Below are 16,761 nucleotides of genomic sequence, written 5' to 3'. Positions count from 1 at the left end.
CTGATTGCATACGGGATTATTTACGTTAATTAAAGGCGCTTTAAATGTGCTGAGAGGTTTACCCTGGTACAGCCCTGCGCTCCCCTCTATCTGTATTAGCACCTGTAATAATTATGTATTATAGGTTATACGAGCAGTTTGCAGAGCATTATGGGAAAGTGCGTCCGACAGAGTATCACAAGCGTGTGTATAGTGATATAAGGCGCAACCATAAAATTATGTATGTAGTTCGATTAAATGTCTCTAGAGTCTAGACGAACCCTCGACTCTGTATATTTTTGTCAGTAAAAGAGAACAACAATTATCCTGATTAAAAAGCAGCGCCATGAGCCTGCTGATCCGCAACTTGCAAAGCGCTGTTCCGCTGAGTCGAGCCTGCCTACGCCGGGATACAGAGGTTCTGCGGCGCATCCTGGGCATCCAGCGGTTCGATCTGGGACTGGTCTGCGTGGACAACCGCAGGATACAGCGCATCAACCGCACTTACAGGAGCGCCGACAAGCCGACGGACGTCCTAAGCTTTCCCTTCTACGAGGCGAGTATCTGTCTGCCGATGGCTGGTGCACCTCCTCGCCTGTTAGAATAATGTCGTGTGAGAGACCTTAGTTTGTGTCCTTATACGCGCAGGACCTGCAAGATGGGAAGTTGCCAAGCAATCTTACCAATGACGATCTCAATCTAGGGGACATATTCCTGGGGGTGGAGCTTATTATGCAGCAGTGCAACGGGTCGCCAGTGGACTTCCAGAGCACCATAACTGTATGTAGAAATGAATGTGCATATGCATTGAGATTTCAGACATCATCTCCCAGGCCTTTACGTTTCACTTTAACTTATAACAGATTGTCACCACGCATGGAATCTGTCATCTCCTCGGGTACAAACATGACACAGAGGAAGAGTGGATAAAGGTACGTTTTAAATGTAGTCATATATTTAGTTTCTATGCTTCTGTGAAAGCAGTAGAACAGTAAAAAAGATACTGAAATCATCACTCTAAGTGGTTAAAGTACTTCCTTATTATTATAAGATGTTCCAGAAAGAACACCACATCCTGAAGGAGTTTAACAGGCTGACAGGTAGCCAACTGGAGCCTCTTACCAAGAGATATATTTCATGAAGGACCACCATCTGAGGCCAGACTCAGCTAGGCTGGACGTGTCACTGGGGAAATGGTGTGCAAAGCAGCTTAAAGGTCTTTAAAACTTATATACACTGAATGCTGCACAGGTTTGGAATGGACAGTGGATAATCATTATCGTAAAAAAGCAAAACAAAATAGACTTTTGTGATTTGGTGGATGTCAGTGTTTTAAAAAAAATATTTAATTTGTGCTTTGTAACTTTCATAAAGCTAAACATCTCAGAAAAAGAAAAAGCTTTTCACATTTTGTAATAGTTTCATGTTTTATATGAAAGCAGATATCTCTCTGCACTGTTGTTAATGCACACCTTAGTGGTGGATGATATGACAATAATGACCTGTTGCAACTGTATTCACAATAAGTGTTTGAGTCATGGCAATCCAACGATGCATTAACATTTAGTTTATTTAGCTGATGTTTTTGTCCAAAGCAACGTACAATTAAGGCAAATAGCACAGTACATACATGCCATCGAGGAGTCAATGACAGTGCCTTGCAAATATATCCCCCTTGATGTTTGTCCTGTTTTGTCACAATACAAGCTTGAATTAAAATGGATTATTGAGGGTTAGCACTATTTGATTTACACAACATGCCTACCACTTTAAAGATGCAATTATTTTTATTGTGACACAAACAATAATTAAGACAACAGAAAAACAGAAATCTTTTGTGTGCATAGGTATTCACCCCCACTTTGTAGAGCTGCTTTTTGCTGCAATTACAGCTGCAAGTCTCTTGGGATATGTCTTTATTAGCTTAGCACATCTAGCCACTGAGATTTTTGCCCATTCCACAAAGCAAAACTGCTCCAACTCCTTCCAGGTAGATGGGTTGTGTTGGTGTACAGCAGTCATCAAGTTATGCCACAGATCCTCAATTGGACTGAGGTCTGGGCTTTGATTAAGCCATTCGTGTGTTTCCTTTCAAACCACTCAAGTGAAGCTTTAGCAGTATGTTTAGGGTCATTGTCCTGCTAGAATGTGAACCTTCGTCACAGTCTCAAATCTCTAGCTGACTCAGGTTTTCCTAAAGAGTTGCCCTGTATTTAGTGCCATCCATCTTTCCTTCAATCCTGACCAGCTTTCCTGTCCCTGCAAAGGAAAAACATCCATACAGCATGACACTACCACCACTATGCTTCACTGTGGGAATGGTGTACCTAGGGTGATGGGAAGTGTTAGGTTTGTGCCACATATGGTGTTTCCCCATGATGGCCAAAAAGTTAAATTTTGGTCTCATTTGACCAGAGAATCTTCTTCCATGTGTTTGGGGAGTCTGTCACATGCTGTTGGGCAAACTCCAAGTGGGTTTTATTTATTTTTTTCCTTTAAGGGATGGCTTTTTTTCTGGCCACTCTTCCACAAAGCCCCACTCTGTAGAATGTATGGCTTAAAATGGTCCTATGGACAGATACTCCCATTTCCACTGTGGATCTTTGCAGCTTCTTCGGTTTTATTTTTGGTCTCTTTGTTGCATCTCTGATTAATGCCCTCCTTGCCCAGTTGTGGTGGGCAGCCTTCTCCTGTCACATTTGTGGTGGTGCAATAATCTTTCCATTTCCTATAATGGATCTATACTTCTCCACAACTTTGTCTCTGGCCTGTTTGGAATGCTTCTTGGACTGAAGGTTGCTTGCTAAGTAGTGTTGCAGAGTCAAGGTTCTTTTAGAACAGCTTGATTTATACAGACCTCTAGTGACAGACCGTGTGACACTTTAATTGCACACAGGTGGATCTTAATAAACTAATCTCGACTTATGAAGTTATTTGGTAGGACCAGCTCTTATTTAGAGGTTTCAAAGCAAAGGGAGTGAATACCTATGCACACTCAAGATTTCTGTTTCTTCATCTTAATTATTGTTTGTGTGATGATAAAAAAATATTTTGCACCTTTAAAGTGGTAGGCATGTTGTGTAAATCAAATGGTTCTAACCCCTAAAAATTCATTTTAATTCCAGCTTGTAACGTGACAAAACAGGACAAACATCAAGGGGGATAAATACTGTTGCAAAGCACTTGTAGGCATAAGTGCAACTAGGCTTAGCTTCCAATGAATGGCCAGTTACAAATGCACGATAATATTACTACAGTTTTTCTTGATTGCTTTGGAGCATTTCCCAAATGGCAATTAACATTTGCAAAACAACAAGTGTAATCACCACACCATAATGTCACTTTTGCACAGCAGAACATCATTTCTCATTGTTTCACACAAATTTCCAAATGTTTTAGTTTGCATATGCAAATAGTTAAGTACCATTGTCATCATTTGGCACAATTTTCAGTTGTTTTGATCAAGGTAGATTACGTAGTTTCCCATTGTAATAAAACTATATATGTATGTGATCATCGTGTTAGCCACCATGCTGTCAAAAGGATATATTCCATAAATTGAAGTGATACAGCATTGTTGTATTTTTGTTTGTTATTTTGTTCTTATGTTGCCTTTTGCTGTTTTATGTTTACTATTGTACTGTCTTGAGAACTTGAAAAAGTTTGCATGTACAGGAGAGTACTTTTTCTTGCCAGTGGACTTTACATACTGTAATGTAGAGACTTGCAATGTTTAAACTGGTGTCTTTGACATAAATAAGTAACAGTTTGCTATAGACAAATGATCAGTTAGTGACAATCAGAAAGTGGAAACCTATGCTACATTCAGAATTGTGGAGCTCAGGACCATACTTACACTGGCATTTTGACTCTCTTGATTAAAATTATGTTGATTGTACTTTTCATTTTGGTGGCACTGACTAATTCATTGGTGGAATTATTTGCTTTTGATACATGAGTTAATTGCTTTAGGCAAGTTACAGACTATTGCAGCTAAACCATAGTGTTATGCTATATGCATTAACTGTTTTGAGAAATGCTCTTATTGTTTTGTGAATATGAAATATGTTTCATGAAATGTGCCAAAGCAATCAAGAAAAACTGTAGTATAATGACAGAACAAAGCGGTAACTACCTATCCTGTAAATGCCTGCGTGTTCATAGGCTGTAACAACACTATAACAAAAACAGACCAGTGTGTTCAGTGTTATATGTTACTTATCGGTCAGTTATCCAGGTCAGTGTCTCTAGAACTTGAAATTTATTTGATCCTTTTTTAAACCACATATCTAAGTTTAAAAAAACTGTATACCATCAGACTGCTAAAAATATTGCACTCATGCCACGAGCTAAACAACACGGTCCATAGATAGCTAGGCTATGCTGTCGAGTTAACAGTGTGCAGCATGGCTGATGAGGAAGACCTGATTCTAAAATTGTTCTTTCTTGATTGTGTGGAAATGATTTCCATTTGCAAAATCTGGCCTGAACCAGTCTACTGTAATTTGCAAACTAAGCAAAGATACCACTTGTACAAATGGTGGCAACAACCAATTTTATTTATCTATCATGTGTTTGTATTTGGTGCAATCTGAGTTCATAAGTACAGTTATTGACCAAAGTGGTTAATGTTCATTCGTACTCAATTTTTTAAACTTAACTATTAAACTAAAAAAAAACTTTTGCTATAGTGAGTCAGTTTCTTTTACGTGTACAGTATTTTACATACCTTAATTAAATTATTATTATTATTATTATAATGCTTCAAGCAGTGTTTCTTGTAAGGGCAGAATTGCTGGTTAAGTGCTTAACATTACTACTAGGGCTGGACGATTTATTGATTTCAAATCGAAATCGCGATTTGAAACAACGCCATTAGCAAGTCGCAAAAATCGTGATTTAGGATATACATTATATGTCACAAGCGCCGTGCTTCTCGCATGCCAGTCATGATCACCAATCAGAAGTGGCCCAAGAAGGCGTATAGGCCCACAAACAGCAAAGATGTGAAACCCAAGGAAAATGTTACATTCGTGGTGCGGAAAAATACTGATTCCGCTACTGAGCTATAAGTGAATTGTCTTCCTATTTCATGGTCCGAGATTGTTTCAGAAAGGTCCTATCATCAATAGAACCGGCGAGCTCCTTTTAAACACCATCTGCAATATACTTAAGCGTATCATACCTTTGGTTTTTGTTAATAGGCAATAGCATTAGTATACCGTTAACCTATCAAAACAACAATGAGAGAGTTAGTAATTCTCACAGCAGCGGAGTCGGTGACCTCCAAAAAAACCGTAAAACCCACAATACAGTCGTGTTTATGTCATATGTTTCTATGCTTATTAAATTTAAAGTGTTTCGAAAGATTAATCCCACAACAGTAATAAAATAAAAGTCTTGCTTTAACATAAATACTAAAAGAATAGATCGCTTTAATCGCTATTACAGTTGGGTATGGGCACGCGGTCTTGTTTAGAAAACATACAAAAAGAGACGCATATTGTTCTGTGGAACAACGGTCCAACGGTGAAACTGCACATGCGCAGAAATTTAGGCTCGATAGCACGTCTCGATAGATAGTATTTTATGACAGAACAATATAATGTTTAATCATTCGTTTTGTATTTGTCCGAGTAACAAAGCAAAGGAATGATAAGCTAGCGCTTCAGTCGAAAACTGAATTTTACTTCTCATTTAAAATAAAATGCAGGGTTGGCAATTTTGGTCAGCTGCATGGAGTGAGATTTTCTGTTCTCTGTTCTGCACACAGATTAACATATATGTAAGTTTTAATAATATTAATAATTGATACTTTATTGATCCCCGTGGGGAAATTGTTTTTACGCCTCCCTCAACTTGCTCTTTATAGAGTAAGTTGTCCGCGAAGGGCAGCCACTAGGGTTTGCAAACTGCCGTAACGTTTTTGATGCAGTTAATTTTAAGTTCAGAATGGAATATAGATTTGCCGTAAGATTTCTTGCGTGAGAGTCTGAAAGAGTTTGCAACCATGAACACGTACATTTTTTGTTTCACATACAATTGATTTGTATAGAAAATAACCGTATACAGTTGTTAAAAAGCAGAAACTTCGACCAACATGAAATCACCAATAAACGACTTCTACACTCACCTAAAGGATTATTAGGAACACCTGTTCAATTTCTCATTAATGCAATTATCTAATCAACCAATCACAAGGCAGTTGCTTCAATGCATTTAGGGGTGTGGTCCTGGTCAAGACAATCTCCTGAACTCCAAACTGAATGTCAGAATGGGAAAGAAAGGTGATTTAAGCAATTTTGAGCGTGGCATGGTTGTTGGTGCCAGACGGGCCGGTCTGAGTATTTCACAATCTGCTCAATTACTGGGATTTTCACGCACAACCATTTCTAGGGTTTACAAAGAATGGAGTGCAAAGGGAAAAACATCCAGTATGCGGCAGTCCTGTGGGCGAAAATGCCTTGTTGATGCTAGAGGTCAGAGGAGAATGGGCCGACTGATTCAAGCTGATAGAAGAGCAACTTTGACTGAAATAACCACTCGTTACAACCGAGGTATGCAGCAAAGCATTTGTGAAGCCACAACACGCACAACCTTGAGGCGGATGGGCTACAACAGCAGAAAACCCCACCAGGTACCACTCATCTCCACTACAAATAGGAAAAAGAGGCTACAATTTGCACAAGCTCACCAAAATTGGACAGTTGAAGACTGGAAAAATGTTGCCTGGTCTGATGAGTCTCGATTTCTGTTGAGACATTCAAATGGTAGAGTCAGAATTTGGCGTAAACAGAATGAGAACATGGATCCATCATGCATTGTTACCACTGTGCAGGCTGGTGGTGGTGGTGTAATGGTGTGGGGGATGTTTTCTTGGCACACCTTAGTGCCAATTGGGCATCATTTAAATGCCACGGCCTACCTGAGCATGACCATGTCCATCCCTTTATGACCACCATGTACCCATCCTCTGATGGCTACTTCCAGCAGGATAATGCACCATGTCACAAAGCTCGAATCATTTCAAATTGGTTTCTTGAACATGACAATGAGTTCACTGTACTAAAATGGCCCCCACAGTCACCAGATCTCAACCCAATAGAGCATCTTTGGGATGTGGTGGAACGGGAGCTTCGTGCCCTGGATGTGCATCCCACAAATCTCCATCAACTGCAAGATGCTATCCTATCAATATGGGCCAACATTTCTAAAGAATGCTTTCAGCACCTTGTTGAATCAACAGGCTATGGGCACACCTATGGGCAATTTAGTAACTGTAATTAGCATCAGCATGTCTTTGGACTGTGGAGGAAAACTGGAGTACCTGGAGGAAACCCTATGATGACATGGGGAGAACATGTAAACTCCATACACACTCGAATCCTGGTCCCAGAGGTATATGAGGCAACAGTGCTAACAACTGCACCACCATGCCGCCCACTGAAATAGTAAAAAAAAAAAAAAAAAAAAAAACAACCAATGCTTTATTGATCCCCATGTAGAAATTCTCTTTATCACTCCCCCAGCTTGCACTCTGTAGGTGAGAGCAAGCTGGCCACAAAGGGCAGCCACCTGTTGTGGCCCCCAGGGAGCTGGGGGTTAAGGGCCTTGCTCAAGGACCCACAGACATGCTGAGACTGGGCTTGAACTGGTGTCAGCCCACCAAGTCTCACGCTGCTGGCTGAGCAGTAAAGGAAGAGGCAGTGTATCACTTATTAATCTGTTTCTTAATTACGTTTATAGATTTATATAAGTAATATTAATACACATAATCTTGATTCTGAACATATGTACTTTGTGCCACAGGTTTTTTTAGTATGATTCTGTTCACAAATTCAGTTTATTTTTATACAGTGCCTTTTCTAAACATGTCTAGTCCAAAGTGCTTAAAAAGAAAATACCAGTGCGACCTCCTTCCACAGTGTAGTGTAAATGGATAGTGAATGGATAGTGAATTTAAACCAGAAGACAACAGGACAGGAAGCAAAATTAAGGTTGATGTAGAAGGAAAAAGCCTTTGTGTCCAAACCTCCCTGTTTGCTAACATTACACAGATCAAAGAGCTGTGCGCCTGCAGTGCCATCTAAATGCCACCTGATGTTAGAACTAATAATTAGCCAATGAGCTGGTTTACTTGTACTTCCTGCCTCGCTTATACATTGCTTTGGACAACAGTGTCTGCTAAATAAATGTAAATTTCAGAAGAACTATCAGTTTTCCAGTTTCTCTGACACCAGCCCCACGCTGCAGCTGCTGACTGTCATTTGCCTGATAGGCCCAGGTTTACTGCTGGGGCAAAGCTCGTCAATGGCCTCAGAGTGAACACACGAAACAGAGTGAGGAACTTGCAGGGGAGGTATCACATACAACACACAGACCCACTCATGAAGTTTGGTTTTGGCTACACAGTGTTGGTCACACACTTACAGTGTCGCATGGTTCAAGGCAAAGAATCACAAGATACAAATAATATGATACAATATTTTAAGACACAAAAATTTGTATCTTAACAATATTGCAGCCGTGTGATAAACCTCACAGCGTTAAGATTAAGGCTACCACACAGAGGTGCCACTCCGTAGCTCACTCTTGTTACCTGTGTGAGACTGCTAGAGTTCAGGGCGAGAGCTGGGGGCACTCATGAGTCCGAGGTCTACTCCTGCTCTGATCTCTGCCAATCTTCTGGCTCCTGTTCCTCCCTCGACTCACCATTCTGTTCCTGTTCCTCCCTCAGCTCATTCTTCTCCTGTTCCCATTCCTCCCTAGGTCTGCCCTCCTGTTCCCATTCCTCCATCAACACATCCTCCTGCTCTTGTTCCTCCCTTGGCCCACCCTCCTGTTCCCGTTTCTCCCCTGACCCGCCTTCCTGTTCCTCCTCGCCCAGCCGGGCCTCATGCAGTGACACAGAGTGTGGCCCTGGGTCCTGGCCCACACCCTGCTCTGAGGGCTGCTCGGGGTGGTGCCGGCGGAGATGCTTGACCACCTGGAATCGCTGGCGGGCCCGGTAGGAGCAGTGGCGGCAGAAGAAGGGCTGGCACTCCAAGTGTGTGAGGAAGTGGTGCCGGAGTCCCGCAGGCCAGCGAAATGCACGGCGGCAGAGACGGCACACATAGGGCCGGGTGTTGCTGTGGCGGCGTAGGTGCGTGCGCAGCAGGAAGCGTGTCTTGAAGCCCTTGCCACACTTCTCACAGATGAAGGCGCGGATGTCGCGATGGCGAGTCTCGCGGTGCACACGTAGGGCATCTGCCCGATTTGTGCGGTACTCACACTCTTCGCACGCGTATGGCTTGGCACCTTTTGAGACATCACAGAAGTCTCACTGGACAACAAAGCATTTCTATATAAATGAGCAGACGAAGTGACAGCAGAGCCTGTGCTGACCTCCAGGGGACCTCAGTCATTACCTGTGTGCTTGGTCATGTGATATTTCAGCTGGTTCACCCACTTGCACTTATAGCCACAATCTGGACATAAGTACTTGCGCTCATCCTGGTGAATCCGCATGTGGTACTGCAATAGAGAAGAGCTGTTTCAGCCATCGAGCCATGTTGCACATACTGTACATTTTGTAAACACCAGTTTACTGACTGCAATCTGTACTGATTTGGGCTATAGCTTAAATTTTAAATCTGTTTTCTTTGTATCTTTTGAATTTATGTTGTATGTGGTTTTTGAATATATGCACTAGTAATGCTGAGACAAATTCTTAGTACATGTAGATGTACGTGGCCAATCAAGCAAATACTGAATTTGAAATCACTCGACAGACAGGGGAGGGCTAGTCAGCCACTGGTGGGTGGGACATACCTTGAGCCGAGAGGGGTCAGCGCAGGTGTAGCCACAGTGCTCACAGCGATATGGCTTCTCACCCGTGTGGATGCGGATGTGCCAGGTGATCTTCTGGCGGTTGCGGGTGGAGTACTGGCAGTTGGTGCAGCGGTACAGGCGGGTGCCGCCATGCGAGCGTACATGCTGCTCAAACACCAACTGGTGACGGCAGGTGAAGTCACATGCAGCACACTTCAGCGGTTTGTCCTCTGGGAAGCCGTCCTCATGTTCGTCCAGCAGGTGCTGCGCGAGCAGCTGCCTCCCACGTGCTGCGAAGGGGCATGCTGGGCAGCGCTGGGTCAGGTGGGTTCTGCGGTGCTCCTCCAGGGCCTCGCGGCTCAGGAACTCGGTGCCACAGGGGGTGCACTCCAGCCGCGGGTGTTGCTGCCGCAGGTGGGCCACAAGGGTGGCCTGGCTGCGGCCCATGAAGTCACATCGAGGGCAAGGCTGGTTGCCGGGATCCCGGTGTTGGCGACGGCAGTGCTGCTTAAGGGCTGCGTTGGAGCTGAAGCGGGCGGCACAGAGGTCACAGGCGTACTTTAGCTCCCCCGTGTGGCAGCTGAGGTTGTGGCGGGCCACATCGTTGGAGCTGTAGCCACCGTAGTCACAGAGCGTGCAAAAGTGGGTGGGCTGCCGGTCATGAACACGCTGCTGGTGCAGCTGCAGTTTGGAGGCAGTGCCAAAGGTGTGGTTGCAGAGCCGACAGGCCAGGCGACCAACACCTGTGTGCAATGACTCGTGGGCATCCAAGCGGTAACGGCGCGTGGTGCTGAAGGCACAGAAGCGGCAGCAGTGGGGGCGCATGCCCTCGTGCTTCAGGGACACATGCTGCGTCATACAGCGTGCCTGCTTGCACGTGAATGGGCATAGTTTGCACTGGAGCAAGGCCTTCCGGCACTGCGGTGCTGAGGAGAGCCGCTGACCTGGATGGACCATTATGTGACGCTCCAGGGATTCACGTGATCTGGCCACAAAGGAGCAGCTCTGGCACTGGATATCACCGGGCTTAAGGCAGCCTCGCCGGCGGTGAGTGTTGAGCGCTCGCTCCTGATGGCATGCAAACGGGCAACTGGGGCAGAAGAAGCGGAGGCCCATCCTCTCCATTATCTTCCTGCTATCCTGCTCCTCAGTGCTCCCCTCTCCTAACACTCCATCCTCATTCTCCGCAGAGCTCCTAGTTTGAGAAGGAGCCTTACTATATCCCTGCCCTTCCACTGTCCCTGAGGGGAGAGGTACAGAGTCTGTCTCCCCAAGATCCATATCCTGTTTGCCTGCTGCATGTGTCTCGCCCATGTTAGAGTCTATCTCGTGTTCCGGGGTGTCTATGTGGATGTCTGCTATGCTGCTCTCCATGCCTCGTCTCTCGGGTCCCTCTGACGCCTCAGTGACCGCTTCTTCAGAAAGTGGCCCCATTCCTCTGTCCTTTGCCCCAGTTACAATATGATCCACTTTCCTTTGATCCTGGGACAGTTGGTCAGAAACCTCTGGCTGTCTGAGTCCTGCCGGGACAGGGAATCTCCTGCCCATCTTTAGGAGCACAGGACACTTCCTGAGCCGGTGGGTGTCCAGGCCACGCTGCTGTTTGTAGATCGCTCCACAGTCCTTGCACCTCAGCACTGTCCTCCTGGCTCTGCAGGACACACGGCGGTGCTGTGCCAGGGCGGCTTCTGTGTATGTGGCAAAGGCACAGAAGTCACACTGGTGCACCCGGGCTTTGGCCTCCATCACCAGCATCTGCACATGGCCCTCCAGCACCAGGGCGTCTGCCTGCTCCTTGTCCTGCCTCCGCTGGACCGTGAGGTGGGACTCGGAGCAGGAAGAGTCCACTCTGGCACCATCCATGTGGTCAGATGCATTGGCTTTGGGGATCGATGACTTCTCTCTATTACTCTGGCCTTCGCTGTCCCCTACCAGCGCCCCCTCTTGGTCATCTTCACTCTGTCTTTGGGAAAGACACATGGGACTCCCCCCTGCATCTGGAAATGCTTTAAGATCAAGCTGCATCTCCAAACTTGATAGCCCCCTGCTCTCAACATCTCCCGGCATGCAGGTGTCAGGCATGCTTTCAGGTTGAACTATGGAGGTCAAAACCAACAGGCAACATTCTCCATCGTTGCCATCAGTGGCAGCCACCTGACAACTGCTGATGTTAGTGCCAACCCTGTTTTCCGAGTCAGCTCCCTCTGTGCCCGTTTCAGATTCCTGATCCATGAACGTAGTGGCATCTGCGGTCATTTCGTTTTCACCACTCCCACCCATGATCTGCAAGCTACCCTCCAATTGGCTGGGAGCTTCCCCTGCCTCAGAGGGCACCTGCTGGTCCCCCGCCATAACCCTGTCCCATTTCTCCGGGAAGCCCCTGGTGGTGCCGCCTTGCTCACGTTCCTTCTTAGCGTAGTTCTCCAGCCATGCCTTGTCCCCGGGCATGTAGCCGTGCACCTTCCTCTTATGCAAGAAGAGGCTAGTGCTGCTGAAGGTGACATAGGGGCAGAGCGCGCAGCGGAACTCACGGTGCCGCGTGTGCCTGCAGTTCTCGTGGTTGTGCAGTGCCTGCCGGTAGCGCGTGCTGTATGGGCAGTACCTGCACTGGAAGAGTGGTACCTGCTGCTCCCCACCGCCATGCTTCAGCTGCATGTGCCGGCGCAGCTCGTACTTGCGCTTACAGGAGAAGGCGCATACCTCACAGATCAGTGACTTGTCCTGGTGCCTGAGCTTGTGGCTGCTCAGCTGGTCAGAGCGGTGGCAGCGGTATGGACACTGGTCACACTGGTACCTGAGGGGAGAGTGGAGCTGCTCTGATGTACAGCCAAGCAGGAAGGGCATGCTGGAGAACTGGTTAAGGCCTTACCTGAGGTCACCAGCATGCTTGCGCATGTGCACATTCAGGTAGTGCTTCCACTTGGTTACGTAGCCACACTCGGAGCACATGTGGTTCTTGTCACTGGAGTGGGTCAGCATGTGCTTTGACAAGTAGGTCTCATCCCGGCACCGGAAGTCACACAGCTTACACTTGTGGGGCTTCTCGCCTGCAATACAGACCACAAGCCATCAACAGGGCTGGACTGGACCGGGTCGATGTAGATCAAGCGTCTGCGGGGACTTCCACTCACCGGTGTGCAGCAGCATGTGCCTCCCCAGCACGCGCTTGTGCGCTGTGACAAACTCACACTGAGGGCAGCGGTGCGTTTTCTCATTGGCGTGTAGGCGTCCCATGTGTTCGCTGAACTCCACGGGGTTAAAGGTGGTGAAGGGGCAGAAGGCACAGCGCAGCTCTGCTGGCCCAGCATGGCCCTGCCTCTTGTGCCGCTGGAAGCTGCTTTTGTTGGAACTGGAGAAGTTGCAATGCGGGCAGTGAAAAGCCAGGTGGGTGCGCCGATGAGCCTCCATGTCCTCCCGGCTGCCAAAGAAGGCGCCACAGGTATGATACCGGCACTCCACTGCCTCCACACCGTGTGTCTCCCGCACGTGCCTCTGCAGCGCCCTCCTGTCAGCACCACGGAAGGGGCAGCCCTCCTGGAAACAGGCCAGGGGCTGCCGGCCCGCTGGCAGGGCCCTGTGTGCTTTCATGTGGGCCTTGAGGGCCTGACTCTGCAGAAAGACCTCTCCGCAGGTGGGGCAAGGGTAGACGTCCGAAGGGGCTGCCCCTCCCTCCCCGCCATGGACGCTGGCCAAGTGGCGGTGCAGGGAATTGCGCTCAACGGCACTATATGTGCACAGGTGGCAGCGGTGGGGCTTCTGGCCAGACTCCCGCAACAAGTGGATGCGCAGCTTGCTCTTGCTGGTGAAGTGGTGCCGACAGGTGGGACACTGCAGGCCAGGGTCGGGGAAGTGTAGGTGCAGGTGCTCCAGGAGGTGTGTGCGCTTTTTGAAGCAGCGGCGGCACTCAGGGCACATGTGGGTGCGGTAGAGGTGCTCCGTGCCCTCGGCTACATGACCTTGGGCAAAGAATGGGGGCGGGGGGCAAGATCAGTTTCAGAATGGCCAACTTACAGAGACTAACATATGTTCTCCAGGGTGGGCAAACCCAGGAAACATTCAGTTTTATGCAACAAGCATTGAGACTTCATTACAACTTGAAAATCAATATCTGGTGGCACTGATCAACTCTGAAATTTCACTACTAACCTTCCCAAATTCTCACAGACCATAGCATACATAGTCTATACATTGCTGAGTTTACATTTGCATCTGTCACAGTGTATGCCCCTCTAAAACTAACACTGAGCAACATTAAGCAATGAGTACTTTTAAAGCAGCGGTCCTTGGACTTGTTCATGTGAGCTGCCTGATCCATTGGCTGCACTTCACTGCCCCTTTTAGACCTTTGCTGGGGCTCATCTTCCTTCTCAGGCTGCTCTGGTTCCATTCCTCCCTTTTCTCCTAGGTCAAAGAGAGCAGGAGGTTTATGCTGAAACCTAAAAGAGTCCATTAAGCCCTGATCTCCAGAGACATTCGACCATAATATTGAATAGTGTTATTCAAATGGTAACCATATGAACCACTGGGAATGGAAATCTTCATTGCTGAGCAGTCACGAGAGGGGCACGGGGACCAGGATTCACATGTTACCTTCCCAGTCCCCTGATGGACTCCAGTGCTCGCAACAGTGCTCGTTCAGCTGTCTGGCACTTGTAGTGACAAAGGGGCAGTGGGCACAGTGGAAAGGGAAGTGCGCCTGTCGGTGCTGCTCCATTTCAGTCTCCGTATGGAAGGCCTGGTGGCAGGAGCGCTGGGGACAGAGCACGGGCTGCAGTGCATGCACCATGCTCAGGTGCCGCTGATACGCGCACCAGTCCATGCTGCTGAATGAGCACCCTGGCTCTGGGCAGAGCACTGGTTCCCCAGGCTCGCCATGGTGCATCTGAAAGTGCTGCTTCAGAGCTCCTGCCAGATTGAAGGTGCGCTTGCACAGCGGGCACCTGTAGCCTGGCCAGCCTGGCCAGCCTGCCTCCCCAGGACCACCCCCCTGAGCCATCAAAGCTGGGGCTGGACATTGATGGAAGGAAAGAAGTGAGCCCTCCGGAAGACTCGATCTGTCTGCACCTCCCACAGCTAAGTGTGGCTCCTTGGGGTCCACAGTAATGCCATGTTGTCCTATAAGGGATGTCAGGTATAACAGCTGGCATGGAAGAGTAGCGATATACAGACTGTGTTCATATGACATACAATGTCCACGTGCCAAGTGAACAGCTATTCCGCCAATTCTGACGTACACAAAATACATATACACTGCATACAGCTATGACATAAAGTACATAAATATACACGTGTTCCTGTATATTAATGTGTTTGTTTTAATCCTGTTAGATTCGTCCAACCCGTACCGTCGCCGTTCACTTGACTTTCAGCGCAGATACTGGGATTCAAAACCGGCTCCGAGGCATCCATGCCTGAATTCCAAAGCTGCTGTCCACGGCCAAAGGAGGCACACTGTTAAACAACGTACCCTAGCTCTTACCGACTTATTACTAAAAACTTACAGTCACCCAGAACACCTAAATGCACTGTTTCACCACCCACCACCCAAACAACAACAAAATAACAAAATCACCGAATGTGAGAGTGATGTGAAAGTAATTTTACAAATAGTGTGACTAGCTCCATTTAATTATTGCACATTGGTATAATTCTCGAGCAAAGCTCCGCTTGCACCCCCTGCATGGCGCCTCGCGCAGATACTATGCCATCGCAACCTACCGCTTCCGGCACCGGCGAACATCTGGAAAAAGTGCTTGTTTCACACGGACTCCCAAGTCGGTCAAAACCACTCGCACATGCCGCTCCCCTCTGATGATCCGGCTTCATTAGCATTAGTAAAGCAGAACTTGGCCGCCATTTCTTTTCTTTTCCAGGGAGGTGCCCAGCGAAGTAAATAATCCTTCACAGGGTATTTTTACGTGTAGGGTTTCTTAGACAGGTACGTAGCAAAAGACAAGCGTGGATGTTTAAAGGTGCTACTCTTTACGTTTTGGTACTTTATCAAAATAACAAGTACTTCAGAAAGCAGTTTATATTTTGTTTATATCTGTCTAGGAACCGTTTAGCTTCTTATCAGTTTTACCCGACGGACCAAATTACCCGTGGAACCGGGTGACGTCACATGACGCGACTGCTGCGAAAAGGTAGTGTGCGATTGATTGTACAATCGGTTTATCAAGAAATCTGACGTATATTTTACAGGCTGCCGAAAACTAAAGAAAATAGAAAATGTATCGATGCAATCCATAAAAACAATTGGAATCCAGATTCTGAAACGTGGATTTGTGGTTGTGATTTCTGACCAAATAAAAGTTGTAATAAAATAAAAATTATTGTACATATCTGTCCACAACTCCACATACAACCAGAATATCCGTTGGTGTCTTCGTCACTTTAATTTCGTAAACAAATCTTTGAAGTATGAACAAGAGTCAAGGATTTTGTATACCTTCAGGCTTTGCTTTGTGTATTTCTCCGGTGCCGAAAACATGTACATATAATTTAGTTTCAAAGCTTTAATTGTCATTTCTATACATCGACACACTATGCAACGTATAGGAAAGAAATATTAATTTAATTGGGTCCCGGCGTACAGTACAAATAAATTGAGGAAGACACAAGTTAAAAGACTGGAATTAAAAGTAATGTAATAATAAAAATAGAAATAAAAAGCCAATGTAAAAGAAAATATCCGACACTGCTTTAATATTTTTAAAACACTGTTTTCAAAATGGCAATTTTACTGTTTTAAAACAGTGTGTTTAATGCAATACTGATTTTTAAATGGTGCTAATAGATAAGTCCTTAGGCATCTTCGAGTCTGGATATTCTTGACAGTACATTTAAAAACTCGCAATTGTGTGTTATAAAGATCGCGATTTTTCTTTTGGGAAGATAGGAAAGACGTGATAAACATCCATGGTCCACTTGTCCTTTGGAAAATTTTATGCTTCCCGTCGAGTCCAACTGCTT

General features: G+C 46.4%; 2 protein-coding genes across 4 annotated transcripts; one reads left to right on the top strand and one right to left on the bottom strand.

Annotated features, from left to right (window-relative positions):
• The first annotated feature begins 325 nt into the window (after positions 1 to 325).
• On the top strand, positions 326 to 3,882 carry LOC111842932 (ybeY metalloendoribonuclease). Its single transcript, XM_023810072.2, has 4 exons — positions 326 to 535; positions 628 to 759; positions 843 to 911; positions 1,031 to 3,882. Exons 1-4 carry the CDS (start codon positions 326 to 328, stop codon positions 1,118 to 1,120), a joined length of 501 nt encoding a protein of 166 aa, XP_023665840.1. The 3' UTR covers positions 1,121 to 3,882.
• On the bottom strand, positions 1,532 to 15,884 carry znf142 (zinc finger protein 142). Of its 3 annotated transcripts, XR_011993530.1 has the most exons (9): positions 15,508 to 15,884; positions 15,135 to 15,213; positions 14,056 to 14,190; positions 12,921 to 13,745; positions 12,659 to 12,836; positions 9,790 to 12,583; positions 9,387 to 9,492; positions 4,465 to 9,276; positions 1,532 to 4,403 (listed from the first exon to the last, which is right to left on the bottom strand). XR_011993530.1 is itself a non-coding variant. In XM_023810069.2 (8 exons), the coding sequence occupies exons 1-8, from the start codon at positions 15,619 to 15,621 to the stop codon at positions 8,636 to 8,638; spliced, it is 4,872 nt and encodes a 1,623-aa protein (XP_023665837.2). In that variant the 5' UTR covers positions 15,622 to 15,884; the 3' UTR covers positions 1,532 to 8,635. The 3 variants fall into 3 exon arrangements, 2 of the variants coding, with proteins under 2 accessions (XP_023665837.2, XP_023665839.2); XM_023810069.2 differs by having other exon boundaries at positions 1,532 to 9,276; XM_023810071.2 differs by lacking the exon at positions 15,135 to 15,213 and having other exon boundaries at positions 1,532 to 9,276.
• Between the last annotated feature and the right edge of the window lie 877 nt (positions 15,885 to 16,761).

The sequence above is a fragment of the Paramormyrops kingsleyae genome, chromosome 1 (genome assembly GCF_048594095.1).
Source record: "Paramormyrops kingsleyae isolate MSU_618 chromosome 1, PKINGS_0.4, whole genome shotgun sequence".
NCBI classification, from domain to species: domain Eukaryota; kingdom Metazoa; phylum Chordata; class Actinopteri; order Osteoglossiformes; family Mormyridae; genus Paramormyrops; species Paramormyrops kingsleyae.
Note: the sequence above shows the minus strand (reverse complement) of the source record. Positions and strands in the feature narration are given on the sequence as shown.

Bases quoted from the DNA above. Each gene is read 5' to 3' on its own strand.
- znf142 (XM_023810069.2), bottom strand. From the start codon at position 15,621: ATGCTAATGAAGCCGGATCATCAGAGGGGAGCGGCATGTGCGAGTGGT. The intron at 12,584-12,658 runs GTAAGGCCTTAA...CTCTCCCCTCAG, and splicing joins AAGCATGCTGGTGACCTCAG to GTACCAGTGTGACCAGTGTC. The intron at 9,493-9,789 runs GTATGTCCCACC...TCTCTATTGCAG, and splicing joins CTGACCCCTCTCGGCTCAAG to TACCACATGCGGATTCACCA.
- LOC111842932 (XM_023810072.2), top strand. From the start codon at position 326: ATGAGCCTGCTGATCCGCAACTTGCAAAGCGCTGTTCCGCTGAGTCGA. The intron at 760-842 runs GTATGTAGAAAT...AACTTATAACAG, and splicing joins ACTTCCAGAGCACCATAACT to ATTGTCACCACGCATGGAAT. The intron at 912-1,030 runs GTACGTTTTAAA...TATTATTATAAG, and splicing joins CAGAGGAAGAGTGGATAAAG to ATGTTCCAGAAAGAACACCA.